A 23,277-nucleotide genomic window follows, 5' to 3' on the forward strand; every position below is an offset into this window, starting at 1 on the left:
GGAGTCGGCACAGACAGGTAGAGGCTCAAACCTGTTGAAGGGGCTTCTGCGTGTGCGTGACAAACGAAGAGCTCTCTGTTGGGTCAATAGACTCATAGACTTATTTTTCTTTCTGTATTAGCTTACATGTAATTAGAAGTTTCTCCGTTTATCTGCTTACAATTTTGTTATTTATCTGCCGAGTTGTTCCTCTGGGCAGAATACTTTGTAATTAAGTGAATGCACTTTACGAGTTGCACTTAATCCATATTACTACACCAGTGGACAAGTGTTGGATTTTTATTTACAAGCATCATGTGTGTGATTTGAAGAGGAAACACCTGCTGAGGACTTTAAGGTGCTGCGATCACTGACGCTTCCCGTCTGAATTTAAAGCAGAAATCATCATGAAGTCTCTATAACAGTTTTACAGCCGAGAAAGGAATCTGAGCTTTTATTTTTGGATCAGAGATGGGTCTGACCGGGCAAAGGTTAAAGTACCTGGCGCTGCTGTTACTCTCTGGTGAGTTTTACGTTACAATTCACATGACAATATCACAGTTTTATGTAACCCCCTGTCATTTCGGGACTCCTGCTGTCGTTGATGTTTTTAAAGCTTATGTGGTCCAGAAATTACTTTTCTGTGCATATTGTCAAGAATACATGTTTTAGTTTCTTGCTCTGTTACAGAAAGTGACTTTAATATTCCTGAAATTCAGTTGCAATATGCCTGTAACTAAATATAGTCTTTACAGTAACCTTATTGTATTTTCCAGTTCATATAATATTCCTATACTGTCTCCTATAAGAAGAAAGGGAAGGAATGACAAGATAAAATAATCATATGGTGCCTAATGGTTACTTTTATAATATATTTTGTGTGCTATAATAACATCATTCTACTTCCTACAAACACCTTGAGTGAGCCAGTAAAATGTAGTTACTTTAAAGTAAACATCTATACGTGTCTATCTATATATATATATATATATATATCTATATTTTCTTTTCTTTCACCATACAGAAATGTAGGCCCATAAAGATCCATAACAAACCTTTTATTATAACATGTTTTGATAAGTACGTCTGCGCATACTGTCTAAATCTGTTTGCTTATATTATACACTGAATATAGTTGTCTCTAAAGACACAAAACGCCTTTTCGGACATCTCTAATCTTTGTGACACAATGCATTTTCTTCTAATCTAATCTAGAATTCAATCTTAATCAAATTGATTTTAAGGATGTCTTTTAATGCCAAAATGATAACCATGTCTAGACCACGTAGTTCCAGTGGAGGTCAATCTCAATTCTACAGCATGTAATGATATGTGTTAGGCAGTAGTGTGCTTACAACCTAGTGCAACGGTTTGGGGAAGGGTTTTCTTGTTTCAAAGACATATATTAACTCCTGTGCAGAAAGTTTTTAATGTTTTCCCCCGTTTGGTGTGGAACAACTGGCCTAAACTCAGCCCTAACACCAACACAATCCAAAAAGCTTGGATCATTCTTCTTCTGGTTCTGTTTCTTTTTGCCCCATTTGTATTGCTTTATGTCTTAATGGTTGCATTGACAGACGCACTTAATATAATTATTGCCAAAAAACGAATCCTTATCTATCGTGCTTATGAAAATAAAGCCTAGGAACCTCTGAATCTGAACGTATTGTCCATTGCTCCTGTGGCTAAATGGCAGCTGATCCCTTCAGCCAGTGGACAGTCTTCACAGAACCTCATCATAGCCGCAGATCAACACCCGTTTTCTTTAAACTAAGTGTTCAACAATAGCTCATGGGTGTAATGTCAGGATGTCCACCTTCTTTTTTGTCCCTGTATGTTTTTGTCCCTGCAGGTGTGGAGGAAGAGGCAGCATGACAGAATGTGGCTCCGTCACATTCTTACTTTTAGTTCAAACATGAAACTGATTGCCCAACCTGCGTCCTCCTCTTCATCACTGTTGATGCACGGATGCTTTTCGTTGCGTTCTTCAGTGGAGATTAAACCCTGCTGTCCTGCTGCTTTAAAGCACATTTGACACCGTTGTTTTTCTTTAATTCTGCAAGAACATGTGTGATAAAGTTACTGCGATGCAGAGTGAACAGGAAAAGCCTGTAGAGCAGCCTTGTGACTGAAGTGTTTGTCTAAAGTGTGTGTGTGCGCAGTGTGTGTGTGTGTGTGTGTGTGTGCAGTGTGTGTTTAACTCTTTATTTTACTTTGTTTTGTATCGCTGTTGACTCTCACCTCTGTCTTAATTTCTCTTTGCCTCCTTTTAGTTTCAATCTTACTGTCTAAGACACAGTGGTTGATGAAATAAGTACTTTTACTCAAGTACTGTACTTAGAGTTACTTCTACTACATTACATTTTAGAAGCCAATATTGTACCTTTTACTCCACTACGTTACTTGACAGCGCTTAGTTACTTGTTACTTAGATTTAGATTATTAGCTTATACAAAAATGGAATCAATTATTAAATAAACAATGACATATATGTATAGGTTAAGATACCCAGCAACAGTATAACGTTATTCAAATGAGCTCCTCATTTACCAGCTGTGATAAAAATACATAAATAATCATAGTAACTTCACAACTCAATATATAAATAATATAATAATACAGTATATGATTCTGAAATGCGCCATTACAAAAACGTTCACTTTTGGCACTTTACGTATATTTTGATCCCAATAATTTTTGCAATTTTACGTAAGGAAGATTCTGAATGCATTACTTTTCCTTTTTTTTACTTAAATAAACAAGTGCTTCTTCCACCACTGATAAGACGCCATGTCCCCGTTGCAATATATGTTGTTTTTCTAAAAATGGTGCACGAAACCTAATATCTGCCCAGGATAAATAGTGTATTCTTCTTGTGAAGGATACTGATTCTCTTTCTTCTCCTTTATTGATGGGAAAGTGTTCTTCTCCTCTTCCTCTTTTACAACTCTCCTCTCCTTCTCTCCCTAATTAGGTCACCCACACTGTAGTCCTTTGTTGTCCTAATTTAAACCCACCGCTCAGTTGGTGTTCTCGACTGTGTGGGATTTTATCTGTGGGAGTTCGTGTCCCATATCGACTGTATTGTAATCATTACTCGAGCTCATGAATGAGTAACCACAGAAAGCAGTGTTTCCCCCGAGAAATCAAAGGGCAAATGTTTGGGTTTCCCTGTTAGAGTTGTAGAAGCATGGCTCTCTCACACCCTGCTCACTCTGGATTGTGTGTCACTCCCACGCTTAGACTTTTAGTGATAAAAGTCTAAGTCATTAATCGCACCCACCGATGACAGCTTTGATAGCCTCACTGATAGGAGACTACAAAGTCACTGAAGTGCTGTAGCTTCTAAAAACTCTCACTTTGTCCGGTTAATATTGAATACTCGTTGCCAATTTCTTTAGAAAATGTAGATTTTCATGCAAAAACTCTAGTAACATTTAAAACATTGCACCTGTTCATGCTAAATAATAAGTCGAATTCTTGCACACTGTTTATTTATGTTACAGCGTTTGTGTCATGGACATTTTTGGGATGAAATTCACATTATTAAACAACGTCTTTGTACTTACCAGGGTTCTTACGGTCATTAAAAACCTGGAAAAGTCATGGAAATTCAAAATGCTAATTCCAGGCTCTGGAAAAGTTTTGGAAAACTATATTTTTCCCAAAGTTTTGGAAAAGTCATGGAAATGTAACCAAAGTTGCATTAAATATAATTTATATTTTATCTAATCGCCAAAATAGTAATACTATAATGATAATAAATACTGTGTCGTATAGTAATGAAACGTAAAATGGCATTTAACTGACGAGGTATTTTGCTGGTGAGAGATTTGAGTTGCTTTAGCGTGTAGGAGCTAGTAAGCCTATTTGATTAGTTTCAGATAGGCACAACATGTTTCAGATGCAGACCTTATTTTCCTGTTCCATGTTAAAATAAACCATTTTCAGTGGCACCGCTGAGAAAGAGTCATTGTTTTGGTCATGGAAAATTAGGTAAAGGTCATGGAGAAGTCATTGGTGAAAAAGTGTATGAACCCTGACTTACTTGTACTAAATATATGTTGTAATTACTTGTACTACTTATACTCAAGCCACACACGGCAACAACCTATCAAAAAGGAATCCAATACTTGGGGAAATAACCACATAAAAGTGTAATTAAAAACAGAACCATTAATAATATAAGGCAAACATCGTAATGTAATGTCAAGATCAATGGAATACACATTAAAATAGAACATTTTATATCTTATAATATATTAGAAGGGCAATCGATGAACATTGTTTTTAATCAAGAGGATGCTGATCCAGTCAGACAAAATCTAATTCTAAAAAAAATATCATAATCTTGAAAATAAAAAAACATAGATTACGACAAAATAATTCAATATCAAGGAATTTTTAAGTAAAAAATCAGTCAGTGTGGAAAAATAGCAACTAAATCATCATGTAACATAATTGTTTTTTGAGAGTCTGTTCACAAACAGAGCGACATTTCTATTTTTAAAGACTCATAAAAGCACTATTGTTCCTGTTGTTTGCTCCGTCGCCTCACAACTGGAAACTCATCCTCCACCTTCTTTGTGGAGTTTGTTGCTCTTTGTCTGCGTGCCATCAGACGAGCAGATTGGGTGAACTGGTGACGTCCATAAGGTGTGAATGTGTTTACCTGTCTACATGCAAACCTGTCTGGGGTCAACTTCAACTCCAGCCCAATGCATTATGGGAAAATGTCAGGGGCTTTGTATAGGAAATGAATACGTCTAGTTGTTTTAAGATGTACACATGTGGCATTGTTGTCTAGAAGGAAACTACATCGTGCTTGCTTAAGGTGGAAATACATTAGAGCTTCAACTAGCAATTATTTTTAAATATAGCATTATCAATGAATCATTTATAGTCTATGAAGTTTCAGAAAGCGTTGGGAAATGTTCTTCACAAGCTCCCAGAGCCTACGGGAATGCCGTCAAATTGCTTGTTTTATCTGACTTACAAAATAAACCCAAATATATTTAACAAGAAAATGTTTGGGAGCATTAGAATCACCAATATGGTGACTGAGTTATCTTCACAACTTTTGGAGAGAAACCCCTTGAAAAAAGATATTCAATGTCCTCAAACGGATATTGACATTTTTGGCATGTAGTGAAATCAGGACGACAATTGAATAAATGAACATGACATTTTGTGCAGCTTAATCAGGACTTTGCGCTTAGTGCCAATTAGCAAATGTTAGCATTCATTGTTTTACCCCTAAACGTTGTCATGCTAATATGGTTGTTTTAAACACGATATATGCTAGTGCTAGTGTTTTGCTCCAATCAATGTTGTACAGGAAGTGAGTCTACATTCCCAGGGTCCTATGTTCCCCAGCTCCATATCTTCTCATTATGACACATTAAAGGTCCCCTAGTATACTGTTTTTCATCAATATATTATAGGTCTCAGATATATACAAAACATGTCTCTGAAGTGTTTGGCTCCAAACACCAAACAGATCATTGCAGGATCCCATAATCCCCTCTGTTTCAGCCCTGTTTCCAAAGTGCTGATTCTCTGTCTGATAATTTAGATGAAAGTAAGGAGCCCCTCCCCACGCCCCTCTGAGAGAGATTTGGTTAAAAAGAACACAATGGTGCTCTAGGAGGAGATTCAGGTGGGGGGGGGGGGGTTACCTTGGTTGGTGATTGGCTAATGGTTACACAAGCCAACAAATCGTTATGACATCATAAAGTGGCCAAAATCTGATCAGCTCATTTTCAGACAGGTTTTCATATAAATGTATGAGGACAAAAAGTGAGAATGTTTACACAGAGGGGACACATGTTGATGTAGAAGATATGAAAAAGTGGATTTTGCATAATAGGTGACCTTTAAGACCTTCCTGGCACTCTCCATGTTCCTATTACAATCTCAATATGATAAAATCCTCTCTCTCTCCCTCTCCTCAGTGATCTGTGTGCAGGGAGACTTCGTGGAGCCCCCTCAGCCCGAAACCTCGCTGCGCTCCTTTGCAGAGAGTGAGACCAGACTGCCCTGCCACTACCAGGTGGAGGGAGGGCAGAAGGTGGTGCAGGTCACATGGTACAAGGACCTCCCAGACGGCAGCAAGGATCAGATCATCACTGCTCACTTTGTGGACGGACACACAGGTGAGATGCAGCGAATAAATGTACTGATTATTATGTATTTATTTCAACAAGGAACCTGCATACAAATACATTAATCTCAGAAAAGAGAAGAGAGGAATTATGCCAGATTTGTGCTAATTTTTTCAATCATTTCCATTTGCATCCCATATAGAACATACATTAACTCAAATTCCAAACCTTGGTTCTTGAAGATACAATAAAGATTACCCATACTGTCCAATTTCTAATATAGATCAGTCACTAGAGATTGTTCAACCGCTTAGAGATGTCCCGCCCCTTAGCCTATCACGTACAATGTGATGGAGGACTAGCCAATAGCAGCGCGAGTGTTACATAGTGATGTTATTATGTTACATTGACGCGTTTCAGGTGTCTCATTTGAGTAGTATGATTGATGTTGACAGGCGCTGTGTTCAGGAGGCTGAGCTTGGCATGAAATCAATTATAAATGATAACCGTCAAAACCACATTTCATTCCAGTTCATAACAATTAAGTTCAACTGTCTGTCCTAATTAATCATGGCTCTTTGAATGATTTTACAAATACAGCACACCTGTATAACACTGATTGGAAATGAGAGCATACCATGAGACTGCTTGAAGTGCTATATATATACATGTATTATTATTATTATACTAGGCAAGGCAGGCAAGTTTATTTATATAGCACCTTTCAACACAAGGCAATTCAAGGTGCTTTACACAAATGAAAGACATTCAGACAAAGGCATTTAAAAACAGTCATTAAAAAGAAAAGATAATAAAAGAAACATTAAAAGAAAAATACATGAATAAAAAGTACATGAATAAAAAGTTACAGTGTAGTTTAAGAGATATATATATAGACATTTTATTTATTGGGATAAACCCCTTGAGATGCACCATCTCGTTTTCAAGGGGGTCCCGAAATATGAATAGTTCAATTAAAAGCAGCGACAAAAAGAAAAGTCTTCAGCCTGGATTTAAAAGTAGTCAGAGTTGCAGCGGACCTGCAGGTTTCTGGGAGTTTGTTCCAGATATTTGGAGCATAATAACTGAACGCTGCTTTACCATGTTTAGTTCTGACTCTGGGGACAGAAAGCTGACCAGTCCCTGAAGACCTGAGAGATCTGGATGGTTCATAATTTAGCAGAAGATCAGAAATGTATTTTTGGCCTAAACCATTCAAAGCTTTATAAACCAGCAGCAGTATTTTGAAATCTATTCTTTGACACACAGGAAGCCAGTGTAAAGACTTCAGAACTGGAGTGATGTGATCCACTTTCTTAGTGTTAGTGAGGACTCGAGCAGCGGCGTTCTGAATCAGCTGCAGCTTTCTAATATATTTAGTGAGACCTGTGAAGTCACCATTACAGTAGTCGAGTCTACTGAAGATAAAAGCATGGACAAGATTTTCCAAATCCTGCTGTGACATTAGTCTTTTAATCCTAGATATATTCTTTAGGTGATAGTAGGCTGATTTAGTAACTGTTTTAATGTGACTGTTGAAACTCAGGTCAGAGTCCATGACTACACCTAGATTTCTGGCTTTATCTGTTGTTTTGAACATTGCAGACTGAAGCTCAGCGCTAACTTTTATACGTTATATGTTATACGTTATATGTTTAATTGGAGAAAGTTCTGACACATCCAGTCATTGATTTGTTCAATGCACTTACTCAGTGTTTGAATTGGAGCATAGTCTCCTGGTGAAATGGTTATGTACACAATTATAGGACTATTTGTTTTTAAGTGAGGGTTTTGGGGTCATTTAAAAAATACTGGTTTATTTTGCCTATGAATGTTTTGTTTCCATATTATTATTATTATTATTATTATTATTATTTGGGAAATGTGTATCTTCCACATGTATCTATCTATCTATCTATCTATCTATCTATCTATCTATCTATCTATCTATCTATCTATCTATCTATCTATCTATCTATCTATCTATCTATCTATCTATCTATCTATCTATCTATCTATCTATCTATCTATCTATAAAAAAAAAGTCTGTTTGAGCTTTGTTTAAAGAATGACTGTCATGTTCCTTTGCTTTATCTGAACTCTTTTCATGTGGTACATCAGAGTTTGGGCGTTACTCCGGCCGGGTGAGGTTCGAGAGCGGGAGTCCCACGGTGAACTCGGCTCTTCTCATCCCGAACACGGAGGAGTCGGACAAGGGCAGCTACACCTGCCACATCTCCACCTTCCCCAACGGAAACTTTGAGAGGCACATCACCCTCACCGTCTGGAGTAAGAGTCATCTCTCTCTCTCTCTCTCTCTCTCTCTCTCTCTCTCTCTCTCTCTCTCTCTCTCTCTCTCTCTCTCTCTCTCTATCCTCTCTCCTCTCTTCCTTTCCTCTCTTCTCCCACACATTTCTAATCCTGTCAGAGCTGCTGTAATGATGTTTAAACCATAACCATGTTGACAGAAGGGAAATCCAACCTGGGGAAATTAAGCACGTTTGCCAACGTGGCCAAAAACACTGACAACTTATCTAAATCTTTAGCGTGTGAAAAGCAAAAAAAGTGAATGTGGTTTTTTTTTAATACCAAGGAACAGTAATGCCAAGTGAGAGACACAAAGTGCACCATGTATTGGTAGAGTATACTCAGTGCTGCTTGTCTTAATAATGGATGATATTCATGTATTCATAAGCCCCAAGCAAGATGTGAAGGGTGTTTTACAATAAAAGAGAAACAGTTTCGAACCACAGGGTTTGACTTTGTGTTAAGTTTCCAAGTTGAGACTAGTACATTTTATAGCCCAAAACCACACAGGGCTTTACACCTGCTTTCCTCAGACTCCTTTAGATGTGTGTAAAGAAACACAACAGGTTGTCCTATTAACCGGAGAGACAACAGTATGGAAAAAGCAACGACAATATCAAATTAAAGTACTAACATACATAAAAAATATGGAACAGACAAGACATCCGTTAATCTCCATCAAGCACTTGTAAGAGTTGGCCTTCACTCTTAATATCATAGCAGTTTCCATCACTTAAAGGTGGGGTAGGTAATTTTGGAGAAACCAGCTCGAGTGAGCTAGAATTTGAAAATACACTACCGGAAAAAATCTGCCACTTCCTTACAGAGCCCCTCCTCCAACACACACGAACGCGCACATGACCAATGAGGGCACGAGATAAGTTTGTGCCCAGATGGAAGGCTGACAGGCAGGTAGGCCATCCAGTTAGCCGGGCCGGCTCAGATGATTGGTCGTGCTTTTTACAGCACTACGGCTTCCACAGATGACATTTTTTAATGTATTTTTTGTCAAAGCACTTCAGATATTCATTGCTATCGGGATGTTAAGAGCATTCCATGGAATATAACAAAAAGTGTATCTCGAGCCGGTTTCTCAAACTTACCTACCCCACCTTTAACTAACTCTGAAACATAAAAAGGTTAATTACTAAACTAATAGTATAAAAAAAATCTGGTCTTTAACACATTCAAAGTCTCAAAACAAGTCTTTCATATGAAAGAAATATCGAGTTCTGCAAACTTTTGAACTCACAAAAAAACGAAATGTTCACGTATTAAATATCTAGACATTTTCTATTTCTGCAGTGCTGTCATTGTCTGATTGATGTCTTTCATTTTGGATCTCCTCCTTCTTCCACTTACTGAGACAATTGCCTTGCATAAGGATTTCAGTGGAGACATAATAGAGTGTGGGAAATGCTGCTTCACTCCTTCAAGTAAAACCTGCAGCGCTGCTCTCTGTTCCTTCAATTATTTTTCTCATGTTGCTCCGCCATCAACGGTGACAGCTCCGTCGTAAACTTGTCCTGACACGCCAAAGATCAGACAAAACTACCGCAACACACACACACACACACACACACACACACACACACACACACACACACACACACACACACACACACACACACACACACACACACACACACACACACACACACACACACACACACACACACACACACACACACACATGAACCCATAAGCTACATATAGATGCTCTGCTTTGATTTCATTTGTAAATACATCTGGATTACATTCTCTTTTATTCAGTGAATTGTTTTCAATGGGATTTGTGTATATTTAGCTGGTTGTATTTAGCCATGAATTATCTCTTATTAAAAGATTAAGTAGTTTCGTCATTTCGTTTTTCTGTGCAGGATATATCCCTGCAGGTAATCTCTTCCCACATATTATCTGTCAATCAAACACGGATGACGGCGTGTTTGTGATGTCATGTTCCCTGTAGTTTCTGTTTATAAGGTTAGAGTCTATTAGGGTGGAGACCTTTTCTTTGTCTGATAATCCCTAATGGATATTTCTGCTAATGCTCTACGTGTTTTGACTTCTACGTTAATAATCCGAGCACCAATGGAAAGTCTTCCCAGGTGTTTACTACAGCAAAGGCTGTCATGACCGGGGCGTGAACCACAATCGCGTTTAACCAGTTGGTGACCGAGAGTAACCAAACAGAAATGTATTTATGTGAAGCCTTTTCCCACATGTTTTTAAAAATACTTCTTCTTGCACAACAATGATAGACTTGTAGTGGAGACTTTCTGAATGAATGATGTTCATACGTGACAGTACCTCACGTGGTTGGTTCTTCAGTTAACTCCAAGTTGTGCTTATTTTTCTCTATTATGTTCCAGGATGAATTATGTCTTTTTTTTACAACACTATTCTTATCTGAATCTGTCAGCAACAAGACCTTAATGAGCCTCAAACTTGTCTCTGACGTACAAAGACGATCACTACACAAATATCTAGTGACGTCCTAGATTTAAGGAAGCCAATTACTGTCACTGTAGGTAATTTTAGGTAAAGACAGATAAACTATGAGCAGGATTTAGGAAGTATTGATTCAATCTTAATGCAGTAATTGTAAGCAATGTGGATCACAGAAGTGGTTAAGCTCAATTCAATTCAATTCAATTCAAAACCTTTATTTATACAGATAAAACCCAGATCATAGACCTCTTTTACAATGGTGACCTGCTTTAATTAGTTCCAAACATGAATACAAACATGACAGAAAACAAAGGACATTATATGATACTACAGTTTGTATACTAGTAGCATTTACAGACACCAATATTTTCTGATTGTATAGCATCTATCCTAGCTTTAAAAACATGAAATGGAATCAAACTGCTTAGCTTCCATTCCTTTTGTAGACTGTTCCATGCTAGCGGTGCTGCGCATCTAAAAGCTGTATTTCCTAATACAGTCCTAGCAGTTGGCACATGTAATACAACCACAGCTTTAGATCTCAGGCAGTAGCCATTTACAATACGCTGTGAGATCAGCTCATCATTGTCAATCACACAATCTTCCATCTTCAAATGCCGAAAGCAGCTAACTCAAACCTCAAACACTAATCCTCTCAGAGAATGTTAAACATCCAAGTGAAGTAAGAATAAGAAAAACACATTTCAAATCAGATAAGATGGAGCTTTATGGATCCCCGTAGGGAACTTCAGGTGTTATAGCAGCAACAGAATAAGACAGAAACACAGATACATGACAATATACACTGGGATAATAAGTAAAATAATAAAAAATAAACTAGTAGCAACAGTATGAATAGAAATAACAAAAATGACATGAGTTAATATCTGATTGGCCATGGGTGAATGTACATACAGATATGGGACAAGGTTAAATATATATATATATATATATACATTTGCATGAAGCACTGCGTCTGGATTTGGAGTCTTTCTTTCCTCTTTAGTGACCCTGTTCAATATATATATATATATAATAACTGTTAATAACTGTGCAATATATACCTGGCTGCTAAATCCTCAGAACTGTTACAGGGTGTGTATTTTGTAAATTGTGTAACTTTTTTTATTATTAGAATTGTTTTTATCTTTAATACTTTTACATTAAAGGTGGGGTATGTAATTTATTTCAGAAATACTTTTTGTTATATTCCATGGAATGCTCTTAACATCCCGATAGCAATGAATATATTAAATGATTTGACAATAAATGTGGAAGCCGTGGCGCTGTAAAAAGCACGACCAATCATCTGAGCCGGCCGGGCTAAAATAACTGGATGGCCTACCTGCCTGTCAGCCTTCCATCTGTGCACAAACTTATCTCGTGCCCTCATTGGTCATGTGCGCGTTCGTGGTGTGTTGGAGGAGGGGCTCTGTTTTGATTGATTGATTGAAAAGTGTATTAACAGCTTGTATATTGGGTACAGTAGCCTACAGTACAGCTCAAAACATACAATTGTTAAGGAGATGCAGACCAGAGAAAGACTTTCGTCTTGTTTACATCAGGGTCCCCCATTTCTAATTCATCATATCATTTAAGACATATTTGACATACAGATGGCTTATTTACAATTTACATACAGGTGTTTTTTTACATACAGAGTAAGGAAGTCTGAAGGAAGAGGCAGATTTGTTCCGGTTGTGTACTTTCAAATTCTAGCGCACTCGAGCTGGTTTCTCCAAAATTACCTACCCCGCCACCTTTAAGCTGTCTTTAGCTCTTTTCTGCTGTAACAATGTAAATGTCCCCTCCGTGGGACTAATAAAGGTATTCTGATTCCGATTCTGATACATACAGATATGGGACAAGGTTAAATACATATTCATTTAAATGTAGCCTACAGGGAGCAGCACGGGTGGATTTTGAGGATTTGATTCCTCTTCTGACCATGTTCCTCCTCCTCTCCTCTCAGTTCTACCCATCTCCTCTCTGGACCCGGTGATCCTGGTGGAGGGTCAGTCTTACCGTGTGGCCGCCTCCTGTCGAGCGGTGGGCCGCCCGTCCCCCCATCTCACCTGGGACACCGAGCTGCCGGGACAGTCCCTGAACCGGACCCAGGAGGGCGGGTCCGTGTCCAGCTACTACTCCCTGCACCCGCTGCGCAGCATGACGGGGAAGAAGCTGGACTGCCTGGTGTGGCACCCCGGCCTGGAGCAGCCGCGCCGCATCTCCAACCGCCTGGTGGTGCAGTGTGAGTACTGCTGGGAGGGATCAGTGTTTTAAACCCATGGATAGACTATCTGGTTTTCAGTATATATATATGTGTGTTTTACTTAGTTTTTATTTCAGATTCAGTTTCATTATACATACATGTTCACATTTTGGTCAACAGTTTTTCCATTTTCACTTAGCTGTATCTACTTAGCCAAAATAAGAAGAAAAAAACGAGATCATTAAAAGAATACATAATAATAAAATAGACATGTGAAAAGATAAATACATACAAATAATAATAATAAAACAGAAAAGGAGGGGGGGGGGTCGTGTGTGTGTGTTTTTAAGATGCAGGTCAGAACAATTCAATACACTTTGATCAGATGGACCCTGAAGTGGTTTGAAAGATGTGGAGAGTTGATTTGATTTATTTATGTTTTTCTAAAATGATGCAACCCTCAAACAAAACCCATTTTCCTCCTGGGAAAAATAAAGCGTTCTGATTCTGAACAATTAAGCATTACGAGAGTTTTAACTTTACACTATCATCAAGGTAGAGCTTCTCTTAGTGCAGAAATAGTCTTACTGGTGGAGTTTAACATCAGTGGAAGGAACAAAAGACACTTTATCTTCTGTATGTGTTGTAATCATGTCATAGTGTACTGTTCTGAAGTTGGTATGCAGAAAATGAATATACTTAAAAAATGCTGTACAACCACGGATGGATTAAAATCACAACAATGTGACAAAAGAGAATGTGAGCTTTCTCGCCACCAACCACAGTTTGTTTAGATTCTTGCTGCAGCCGTGACAAGCTCCTTTATTTCCTGGAACAAAACAGCACAGTCAAAAAGAACAAGCGTTCATCACATCATGACCTGAGTAAACTGAATTTGATCTAAAGTTCAGTGAAAGCTCTGTAAATAGTCCAAATGTGCAGAAGATTTCTGTGGTAGGTCATAGCATGGGGTAGGTCATAGCATGGGCTTTGCTTTGGACTCTTCTAAGGAAATAAACTCTGTGTAACAACAAGTGTAACTAATAACTAATAAGATCATTTTGTTGACTAGGATTGAATGTGTTCTCCGGTCAATATGTCCCTCTCACCTCTTTTACTATTTGCTTTTATGTATTCAATGTGTTTCAACATCTTGAAGTATTTGATGTGAAAGCCGCCCACTTGACCAGTTCTCCCTGGAGGTAGACATATCCTTCTTGGCTAAAGGATCAATCAATCCGATAAAACTATTATTAAATGAAGGTGTGTCCATAAGAAAATCACAGCAGAGCCGTGGGAACACTTCGATGAAATGCAGCAGTTATTCATTCCTTATTTTCAGCTCCAGCTGTGCTTTACCTGCAATAACATGTCAACATGTCTGCAGTGTGGAGTTTCTATTACAGTCTAACAGAAGAAGAAAAAAGACGGTGATGTTGTTCGTCATGACTTAATAAGGTTAGTAGTTTGGAGGATTTCCAAGATGAGCCAACCTCGATCTTGTTTGAACTTGAATAGACAACTAGGAGACTTTCTAATGACTAAGTCAGCATGGCTCTGCTCTAAATCCACACTACAAACTAAGAAATCCTCATGGTTTACCTTTTTCAAGAAGTTTTCCAAATATTTAAATATCATTTTTTTCCGGTGTCGTTTTTTCCAACCACCACACTTTATCTAACTTTTTGCAGATGCAGCTTCACTTCTTTTCTACATGACATTTTGGAAAATGGAGCACATCTCTGCACTGTTTGGGTATTCCTAACGTCTCAATTGGGAACACTGCATGGTGTGAATCTGCTCTAAATAAGTATATAGTATGAATTCAGGACTTAGCTCAACCTTCTCTGCTGGGCTATCAGCCAATTATTTTAGCTCCCCCTGCTAATGGCTAGTTTGACCAATGACATTTGTCCCTTTAGTTTCCCCGCCAGAGATATTTGTATAGCTTATCCTTTCTGTGGAGAAAATAAATAGTTGGCTGGAGACTAAACGTGAGACAATATTGGCAGGTTGCTGGGAGTAATGCTTCGTCCTCCACGATTACTGTCAGTGCAGTCGGAGAGAAGCACTACAACTTTGGTTCCTTCAGGGCACAATCGCTCTTTGTCCAGCTCAATGGTGTACAGAAGAGTGGAGTCATGTATCTGATGACTTTAGACTTGACTCGACAGAAATCTGACTTTGCAATCAGACTTGCAACTTGTCTTTTATCCAACTGACTCCACTTTGACATCACATTTTTGTCTCGGAATGACTTAATTCCAATTTTTTTTTTTTTCCTAACAATGGAAGTACATTATTTGAATACATCTGACAGCTAATCACATTGCCTGAGCATGAGGAAAAGATCCGTCTGGACATGCAAACAAGCAGACAGACATCCCATAATACCTAAGATTGTCACATCTACACGTAAAGACTCTAAGGTCGTCAGAAAAATGCTAAACATTTACCTCAGAAATTAAATTGTCACTGAAAGGACATACTTTAAGAACACACATTCTTGTACTGTTCAAACTGTTAGAAATGTGATGCATAACGACTCTAAACACAAATTTAACTCAACTCTAGAATTAATTCCAAGCCGTGGGACTTTTTTGAGACTTGCAAAACATTGACTTTGTCCCACTTCTGCAAACGTCGTTAGCATGAGGACATGAAGTAATGCTGAAATAACAGCTTTAAATCTGAGGCAACTTGATCTTTGGATAAATAAAGATAAACATTTGAGTGGGTTTTATAGATTGAAAACTTTCTTCCCTATTTTGCTTTTTTGATTTTTTTTTTGGTTTGTGTGCACATCAATTGTCTGACTTTACGTAACATAGTGACATCACTACATCAAATGTGCGCTTCTATTGGCTAGCGCTCCAATACGTAGCCTGTGATAGGCTAAGGGGTGGGACATCTCTAAACGGTTGACCAATCACAACAGAGCCGGCCAGCTAACCAATCAGAGCAGACTGGGCTCTGGTTTCAGACAGAGACACATAACATTAAAGCATGGAGACATGTCCCAGTGGAGACACTACATATGGACCTGAAAATAAGCAGAATAGGGCCCCGTTAAATGACCTGATACAAGTTCCTCTTTGCTCTACCATGCAGCAAGTGTGTACACATGTTGTGTAACTGCATGCTTATGCTATCATGTCTGTGTTTCTTTATCAGACCCCCCAGATGCCATCATCTCCTCCACTACAGAGGACTGGTATGTGGGTATGGAGAACGCTGAGATGATCTGCAGCGGCGGAGGATACCCCAAGCCTCAGAACATCACCTGGACGAGGTACTGTCATCTACATGTCTGCTGAAAACGTACACACACACACACACAACACACACACACACACACACACACACACACACACACACACACACACACACACACACACACACACACACACACACACACACACACACACACACACACACACACACACAAATGCACAAACAAAAACACACACAAACACATAAGGCTGTCTGCCAATTACATGTTAATTCACCCCCCTGCGATGCTATCAGCGATGCTGCTAAACTGCTCTTTACATGGCACTGGAATGTGTCTCCAAGCATATATAAGCCACTGCTAACACACATACACACGGTCTACAACCCCCTTTAACAACAATGAAGTGTGCTTCAATCTGAAGGAGGGCGCCTTTCTATCCTGCCTCAATTCATCTCAGAATAAAAGCAGCGGTGTCGTGTTGCGCAATTTGAAGTCAGAAAAAGAGCCAGGGAGATATTTTCACACGAGGGAGGGAAGAGCGCGACACAAGGAAGAGCAGGAGACTAATGCTAAGCACTTAATCATAGTGCCATGCTTTAAATATCACTTTAATGCCTGGTAAAACACAGGGTCTGTACTTAAATTAGAGACACTGTACCAGCCATTACAGCTCCGACTGAATACACAATGATCAAATGTTGTGTGTGCTGAGTGAGAAATATTTCAGCCATGAAGCAATCTTGAAATATTAAGATTATTCTGGATTAAAGCTTTTCAACCTCGCAGACCCATTGGCGCGATCATCAGTACGAACCATTCTGTGTTTAACTCCAGAGACGTTAGTTTTCAACTCGTAATACGTCGATATATTGGGGAATGTACTTGTTAACTTTATTTTGGAGCTTCAGATAGGAAGAGCAGTCCGACTCTTGTGTCTCTACAGTAAATATGAAGCTTTTAACTTGTATATATTTATCTTAGCTTAGCATGAAGACTGGAAACAAGGGGGAAGTGATAGCCTTGCTCTGCATACATGTAACATAAAACACCAACCGGCATCTCACTGTTTGATGCTTTGATAACTCCCTTACAAAGATTGTGAGGCAGCACAAAACAGATAAGAATATTTTTGGCTGCTAAAAGTGGATTTCTCACTTTATCTGTATCATTTTCCACCATCTCCTCTGTGTCGGATGCAATCTCCACCTGTTTTACAAAGCGCTGGTTAGAGAAGCTAGGTGGGGTTTTGAGAAAAGAAATCTGAGCTGGCTCCAGTTTGGGGGGGGGGGGTGCTGCTGCGGCACGGTGAAACCGATGCAACATGACCCCCTCAGTGGACCTGATCAGAAACTGGCTCTCCTTTATGTGGCCTGTGATGTCTTCAGAGGGGCTTGCCGGACCTGCTTAAATCCCTCAAACCTAGTATTTATTGGGTGTATTCACATCAATGGGCGCCAGTTGGTAAGCCCAGCCGGTTTTGGTTCAGCTGCAGGTGAATTGGTGGTTACACTATTTGGTGAACCTGATCCTGTGTAGCATTTATTTCTGCAGAAACACTTCCGTCATGCATGCCAGTTTTTTGCACACATAATGCTGCTGTTTTGGTTTCTACGGAAGAGGACGAGGGCCACTCTTCTTGTCACATCCCACACATTTTTTCTCTTATGGCCCTAATCCTCTTTCATAGATATGTGTGTGTTCTTCTCAACACAAATATTTTAAATTGGAATGCAAGATTGCACAGCTTTTGTTTCGGTCATTGAGTCACAGGTTTCTCTATGTTTTTGATTGATGAGTCCATGTCATGTGCATCATCATTGCCAAGTAATCGTGACATTTTGCTCTGATTATTCACAGGAAAGGAGGGGCTTTGCCGGATTGGGTGTCCATGGTTGGAGAAAAACTAGTTTTTGGGCGGGCCCTGCGCATGAATGACAGCGGGGTATACGAGTGTGTGGTCAGGAACGAGGTGGGAGCAGGAGCAGCAGAGTTCACAGTAACAGTCACAGGTAAGTGCACTTCAGCTTTGCTACTAGTTAAAACTACAAAGGTTTTAAAGGGAAACTCACCGGCTACTGTATGCTTTGCTGGTATTGTAGAATAGGGACATGAGAGGACCAATACATGGATCTATAAGTACAGTTTAGTTTTAAGATAAGACACTAGAGGCACTTTTTCAGTTTTGGGAGTTTGGGCTATTTTGCTTCGATAACATCCCTTCTTCCAGACACATTTTATTCTTCCAAATACACAATAAGGTGTTTGAATACAATTCACAATCAAATGTTAAGATTTTTATGTTGCATATCTTTTAAGGGCATTTAAAAAAAGAATATTTAACTATAAGATAGTTAAGGTAGATAACAGAAGATAACATAACTTCACATAATGTAAACTGTGAAAGTCGTTGTCATATCAGATGGCAAAAGTAAAACAAAATATACAAAGAAGGTTCTCCTTTGGATTTGTAGTAATTATGCACAATTGCTGCCCTCTAGTGGTGGATAGAAGGCATGAACAGATCAATCAGGATCAAAGATTCTGTATAACACGACAGCACTTTAGTTTTTGTTGCTGTGTTTTATGTAAGAAAATGTCCTCATGTCTTCCTGTCCTCATCCTTCTTTCAGAGACCAGACGTCAGGGTGAGACCCCCGTCGAAAACCTGCTTCTGATCATCATCGGTGCGTCGGCCGGGGCGTTGGTCGTGGCGCTGGTCCTGGTCGTCCTGCTGGTCAACCGCTACCATCGACACAAAAACAAGAAGCTCGAGATGGAGCTCAGCGAGAAAACGTAAGCCGACTCACCAACTATGTTTTTTCCAGGAACTGAAATATACTTGTATTTATTTCCTACGACAGATGTGCCGTGAATGTTGTTGTGGGGAAACTGATGTTCAAAGATCAAATTCACTGTCTTTTTTCCCCCAGGGAGGAAATTCAAAGCTTCTCCAGACAAGCCTCCTTTAGGAGACTCAACTCAGTCAGCACAGACCCCAGAGTGCAGGTACACACACACACACACACACACACACACACACACACACACACACACACACACACACACACACACACACACACACACACACACATACCATGTATACATCACTTCAGGGGACATTACATTGACTTACATGCATTTCCTGGCGACTTATCCTAACCTTAACCATAACCAACACATGCCTAACCCTAACCCTAACCCTAAACCTAACCAAGTCTTCACCCTAAAATTAATGATTCCCCTTATGGGGACCTCCAATTTGTCCCCATAAGGGAGGCCAGTCCCCACACGTGACTGTGTAAACAGATTTAGGTCCCCACAAGTATAGTAATGCTAGGCCACACACACACACACACACACACCACACACACCACACACACACACACACACACACACACACACAGTGTTCATAGACGTGCATTATTAATATCTCGTTCTGTGTGGATTTTATTTATCACTAACTTTGATTAACTCTCTTTTTTCCCCAGTCTGAAGATTACGGCCTGCTCAGAGTAGACAGCCGAATGAAAAACAGCGAAATCTCTCTGGTGAGTCCAACTCTATGACATTTAGTAGTCTCTGAACATTTCATGACATTACACCCCATCTTGCAAAAGGCCTCCCTCTTACCTATTGAAAACACTGTTGAAGGCGGACCTCTCCTCAAATTGCTCCAATCTGGAAGAGCAAGCAATCATTTGCCGGAAACCCTGACCATCCAGCTATTCATTTTGATTTGATCCAAACAACATACTGTTCTTGCCTAACTTTGCATAAATGAAAGATTATCCATCTGCTGTCAAACATACTGTCCATACTGATTTACCAGAAGTCCTGTTACTCAATATTCTTCATTCAGTATTCTGGATTCAATGGCAACATCACGTCCCATTCAAAGACAGCATTTTCTTTAAAGCGTTTTTCACTGCGAAAGTAAGAAACATCTGGTCTTGAGGATCGATTTTCCACATTTTGAATGAAAACTGTCACATTTGTACCAGAAATGTGGTTTCGCTTGCTTTCGTTTTTTTTTAATTGAAATTATTAATTTAAAAAGCAACCAATGATACATATTTACAGTTGCTCAATTGGCGATGAGTCAAAGTTTCAAGGCTTTTATTGTCATGTGTGCATAGCTAGTGTAGTTATGACAATGAAAAACAGTGCAACACAATAAAACAGATAGTACAAGTAAATACAATAAAATAGAATATAATAGAAACAGAATATAATAGAAACTGTGCAGAATAGTCTATGATAATTGGAATATTGATATGAGTTGCAAACAGATGCATGTTATGTGTGTTCTTTCAAAAGTTCAGGTTGAGGTTCAAACAGCTGTTCTCAGTGTTGTGACTGTTTGGGTCCGCTCCCTCTTAGGAACAGCCCATCTACCGAGGCAGCCAGTCCACTCTGGGGGGGAAGTGGGGGCCCTCGGGGGTGGTGGAGGTGGACGAACTGGGACGTCCCGTTGTCTGGCAAAACGGCAGGGAGAGCCTGAGAGGAGCAGAGCTGGAGGAGAAGGAGGAACGCAGGAGGAGGGTGGAGTCGTACCTGAAGAGCAGCAACATGTCGCTGGTATGTGTCAGCACCTGAGGGGTTACTCCACGAAGCAGCCAGTTTCGCTGCTGATGTGTCATACAGTATCGTGTTTTACTTACTGGCAAATTGGCATCGTCACTGTCAGACATATTCATAGAAACAGGAGATGACGCATTGCAGACAAACTCCATATTCAGCAGCTGGGATTTTTTTTAGTACAAGTTCTGTCTGGTTAGCTACGTCTGTTTTCAAATCATCACCCTTTCTTTGATTTATGTACAAATAGGATCAAATGTACTCGTAGTAAAGTATACATGTGGTCTAAACGTTTGGACTGATTCCAGTGAATGCATCATAACCGTATTTAGTCTTTATTGCTACCTTGAACACAGTAAGGGTTTCATGCGGTTTTTTCTTTGTGTGTTTGTGGTTTTTTAAGTTAAGTATCTGAATACAATTCACCCCCAGTGTTTTCAGGTCATTGTATATTGTCAGTTACATTTAACTAAGGGCTTTTGGATCTTGTACCATTTTAATTTATGAAAAGGCATAGGCGTAAATTGTATTTACACCCAGACCTTTTATCATCAGAGAAACAGTAATGTGTTTTTATGCTGTCTAAACCAGGACTCAGGTCTGCCCTCTTCCCTGGTTCCCCTGAAGGCCCAGCAGGACGAAGGCGATGGGCCCACACAGCCGGACCCGGCCCCCCCCAGAGAGGGAGACTCTCCACAGGGGGTGGGAGAGGACTGGCCACCTCCCCCGGTGGTGGAGGGGCACGAGGAGGAGGTGGGCAGCAGCTCCTTCCACATCTCAGAGGCCCTCAACAACCACTTCTACTACAGCAACGGGATCCTCAGGCCGAAGCCGCACTCCAACGCCATCCTGCTGCACCCCCGAGGACAGATCATCTAGCACAGATCATCTAAACACAGAACATGAAAGGAGCCGGCATTCCGGCATCTAAAAGGACCTTTTTCTTGTTCAAACGGGATGTTTGTTTTGTATACATTGACTGCAGGGGGTCATTTCCCCCAGGATAGATCCAAACTTGAATATTTTGCCTCTGGCTTGTAAGTTGTTTATCCTTTATCCTCATGACATTAATTGGGACTTTTTTTTGGGGGGAGGGGGGGGGGGCATTTTATACCTTTTTCTTTGGTAGTGAAAACGACTGGGGGGGGGGAAAAGAGAAGGGGAATGATATGCAGCAAACTGTTGGCCAGCTGGGAATCAAACTGATCTGGGAAATCTCTGATCAGGAAGTTTTAGCCAGAGTTATTTATCCCAACCAGCCGGCGATGGGTCGTCCAATTTGAGCGCTTAAAGGTCACCTATTATGCAAAATCCACTTCTTCATGTCTCTTCTACATCAACATGTGTCCCCTCTGTGTAAAGAGACTCTGAAAGTTTCAGGAAAAAAGATTCTCTCTTTTTGTCCTGATCCATTTCTATAGAAACCTGTCTGAAAATGAGCTGATCAGATTTTGGCCACTCTATGATGTCATAACGATGTTTTGGCTTGAGTAACCATTAGCCAATCAGTAACCAAGGTAACCCCCCACCCCCTTATCACCTGAATCTCCTCCTAGAGCACCATTGTGTTCTTTGTAACCAAATCTCTCTCAGAGGGGCGTGGGGAGCGGCTCCTTATTTTCATCTGAAGTGTTGGAAACAGAGGGGATTATGGGTAATGCTGCAATGATCTGTTTGGAGAAAACTTCAGAGACATGTTCTGTATATATCTGAGACCTGTAATATATTGATGAAAAACAGTATAATAGGGGACCTTTAAATAAACAATATTTGGGGGCATTTGATGGCTTTATTAGACAGTGGAGAGATCATAGGAAATAAGGGTACGGTTCCTTACCAGACAAGAACTAGAGATGTTATGGATGACCACCAGGGTGCCCAATATTCAGAAATGTTTCTATCCTAATTAATTTGGCTTTGTTAACCACAATAGCATGTCAATCTCCTTGAACGTGTAAGGAAGACGGTTCCTGTTACAAGAATGTTTACTGTTTTAACTGCAGGGGGCCGAAATCACCCAACCTCTGCTCTGGTGACTTGTACATATGTAAATCCACTAAAGGGAGAGTCCCAATTTATCCTGACTGCCAACACAAGGTGCCTAGTTTACAATCCTTCAGGGAGGAACATAAAGACAGGGACACCGTTTCTGAGCTCTAATGCCTGGTCATGTCAAGAGTCAACTGTCCTCAAAGCTTTGGTATTTTCAGCCTGGATGCAGCAGCTGAGGTGTGTGAATTTGTGTATGTAAATAAGGAAGAGCTATAACGAGATACTGTATAAATGTAAGTCATTAAAGTTCAACAAGAATGTCAAGAAGGGTGCAGACCTGAACAGAGACGGTTACTTTATGGATACAAGCAGCTAACTGGTATCCAGACCAGCAGAGCAAAGATCTGTATCAGCGTCCC

At 39.8% G+C, this 23,277-nt stretch overlaps 1 protein-coding gene across 3 annotated transcripts; it reads left to right on the top strand.

Moving 5' to 3' along the window:
- Nucleotides 1–36: 36 nt before the first annotated feature.
- nectin4b (nectin cell adhesion molecule 4b) lies at nt 37–23,186 on the top strand. Of its 3 annotated transcripts, none has more exons than XM_034207815.1 (11): nt 37–502; nt 5,934–6,134; nt 8,205–8,372; nt 12,814–13,092; nt 16,228–16,345; nt 18,146–18,297; nt 18,919–19,081; nt 19,219–19,294; nt 19,777–19,836; nt 20,669–20,866; nt 21,458–23,186. In XM_034207815.1, the coding sequence occupies exons 1-11, from the start codon at nt 451–453 to the stop codon at nt 21,743–21,745; spliced, it is 1,755 nt and encodes a 584-aa protein (XP_034063706.1). In that variant the 5' UTR covers nt 37–450; the 3' UTR covers nt 21,746–23,186. The 3 variants fall into 3 exon arrangements, with proteins under 3 accessions (XP_034063706.1, XP_034063708.1, XP_034063707.1); XM_034207817.1 differs by having other exon boundaries at nt 21,494–23,186; XM_034207816.1 differs by having other exon boundaries at nt 20,675–20,866.
- Nucleotides 23,187–23,277: the final 91 nt, after the last annotated feature.

This window comes from Gymnodraco acuticeps, unplaced genomic scaffold (genome assembly GCF_902827175.1).
Source record: "Gymnodraco acuticeps unplaced genomic scaffold, fGymAcu1.1, whole genome shotgun sequence".
NCBI lineage: Eukaryota > Metazoa > Chordata > Actinopteri > Perciformes > Bathydraconidae > Gymnodraco > Gymnodraco acuticeps.

Excerpts from the sequence above, each read along its gene's own strand:
- nectin4b (XM_034207815.1), top strand. The coding sequence starts at position 451 with ATGGGTCTGACCGGGCAAAGGTTAAAGTACCTGGCGCTGCTGTTACTC. Across the intron at positions 6,135-8,204 it reads CTTTGTGGACGGACACACAG|AGTTTGGGCGTTACTCCGGC; the intron begins GTGAGATGCAGC and ends GTGGTACATCAG. Across the intron at positions 13,093-16,227 it reads CAACCGCCTGGTGGTGCAGT|ACCCCCCAGATGCCATCATC; the intron begins GTGAGTACTGCT and ends TTTCTTTATCAG.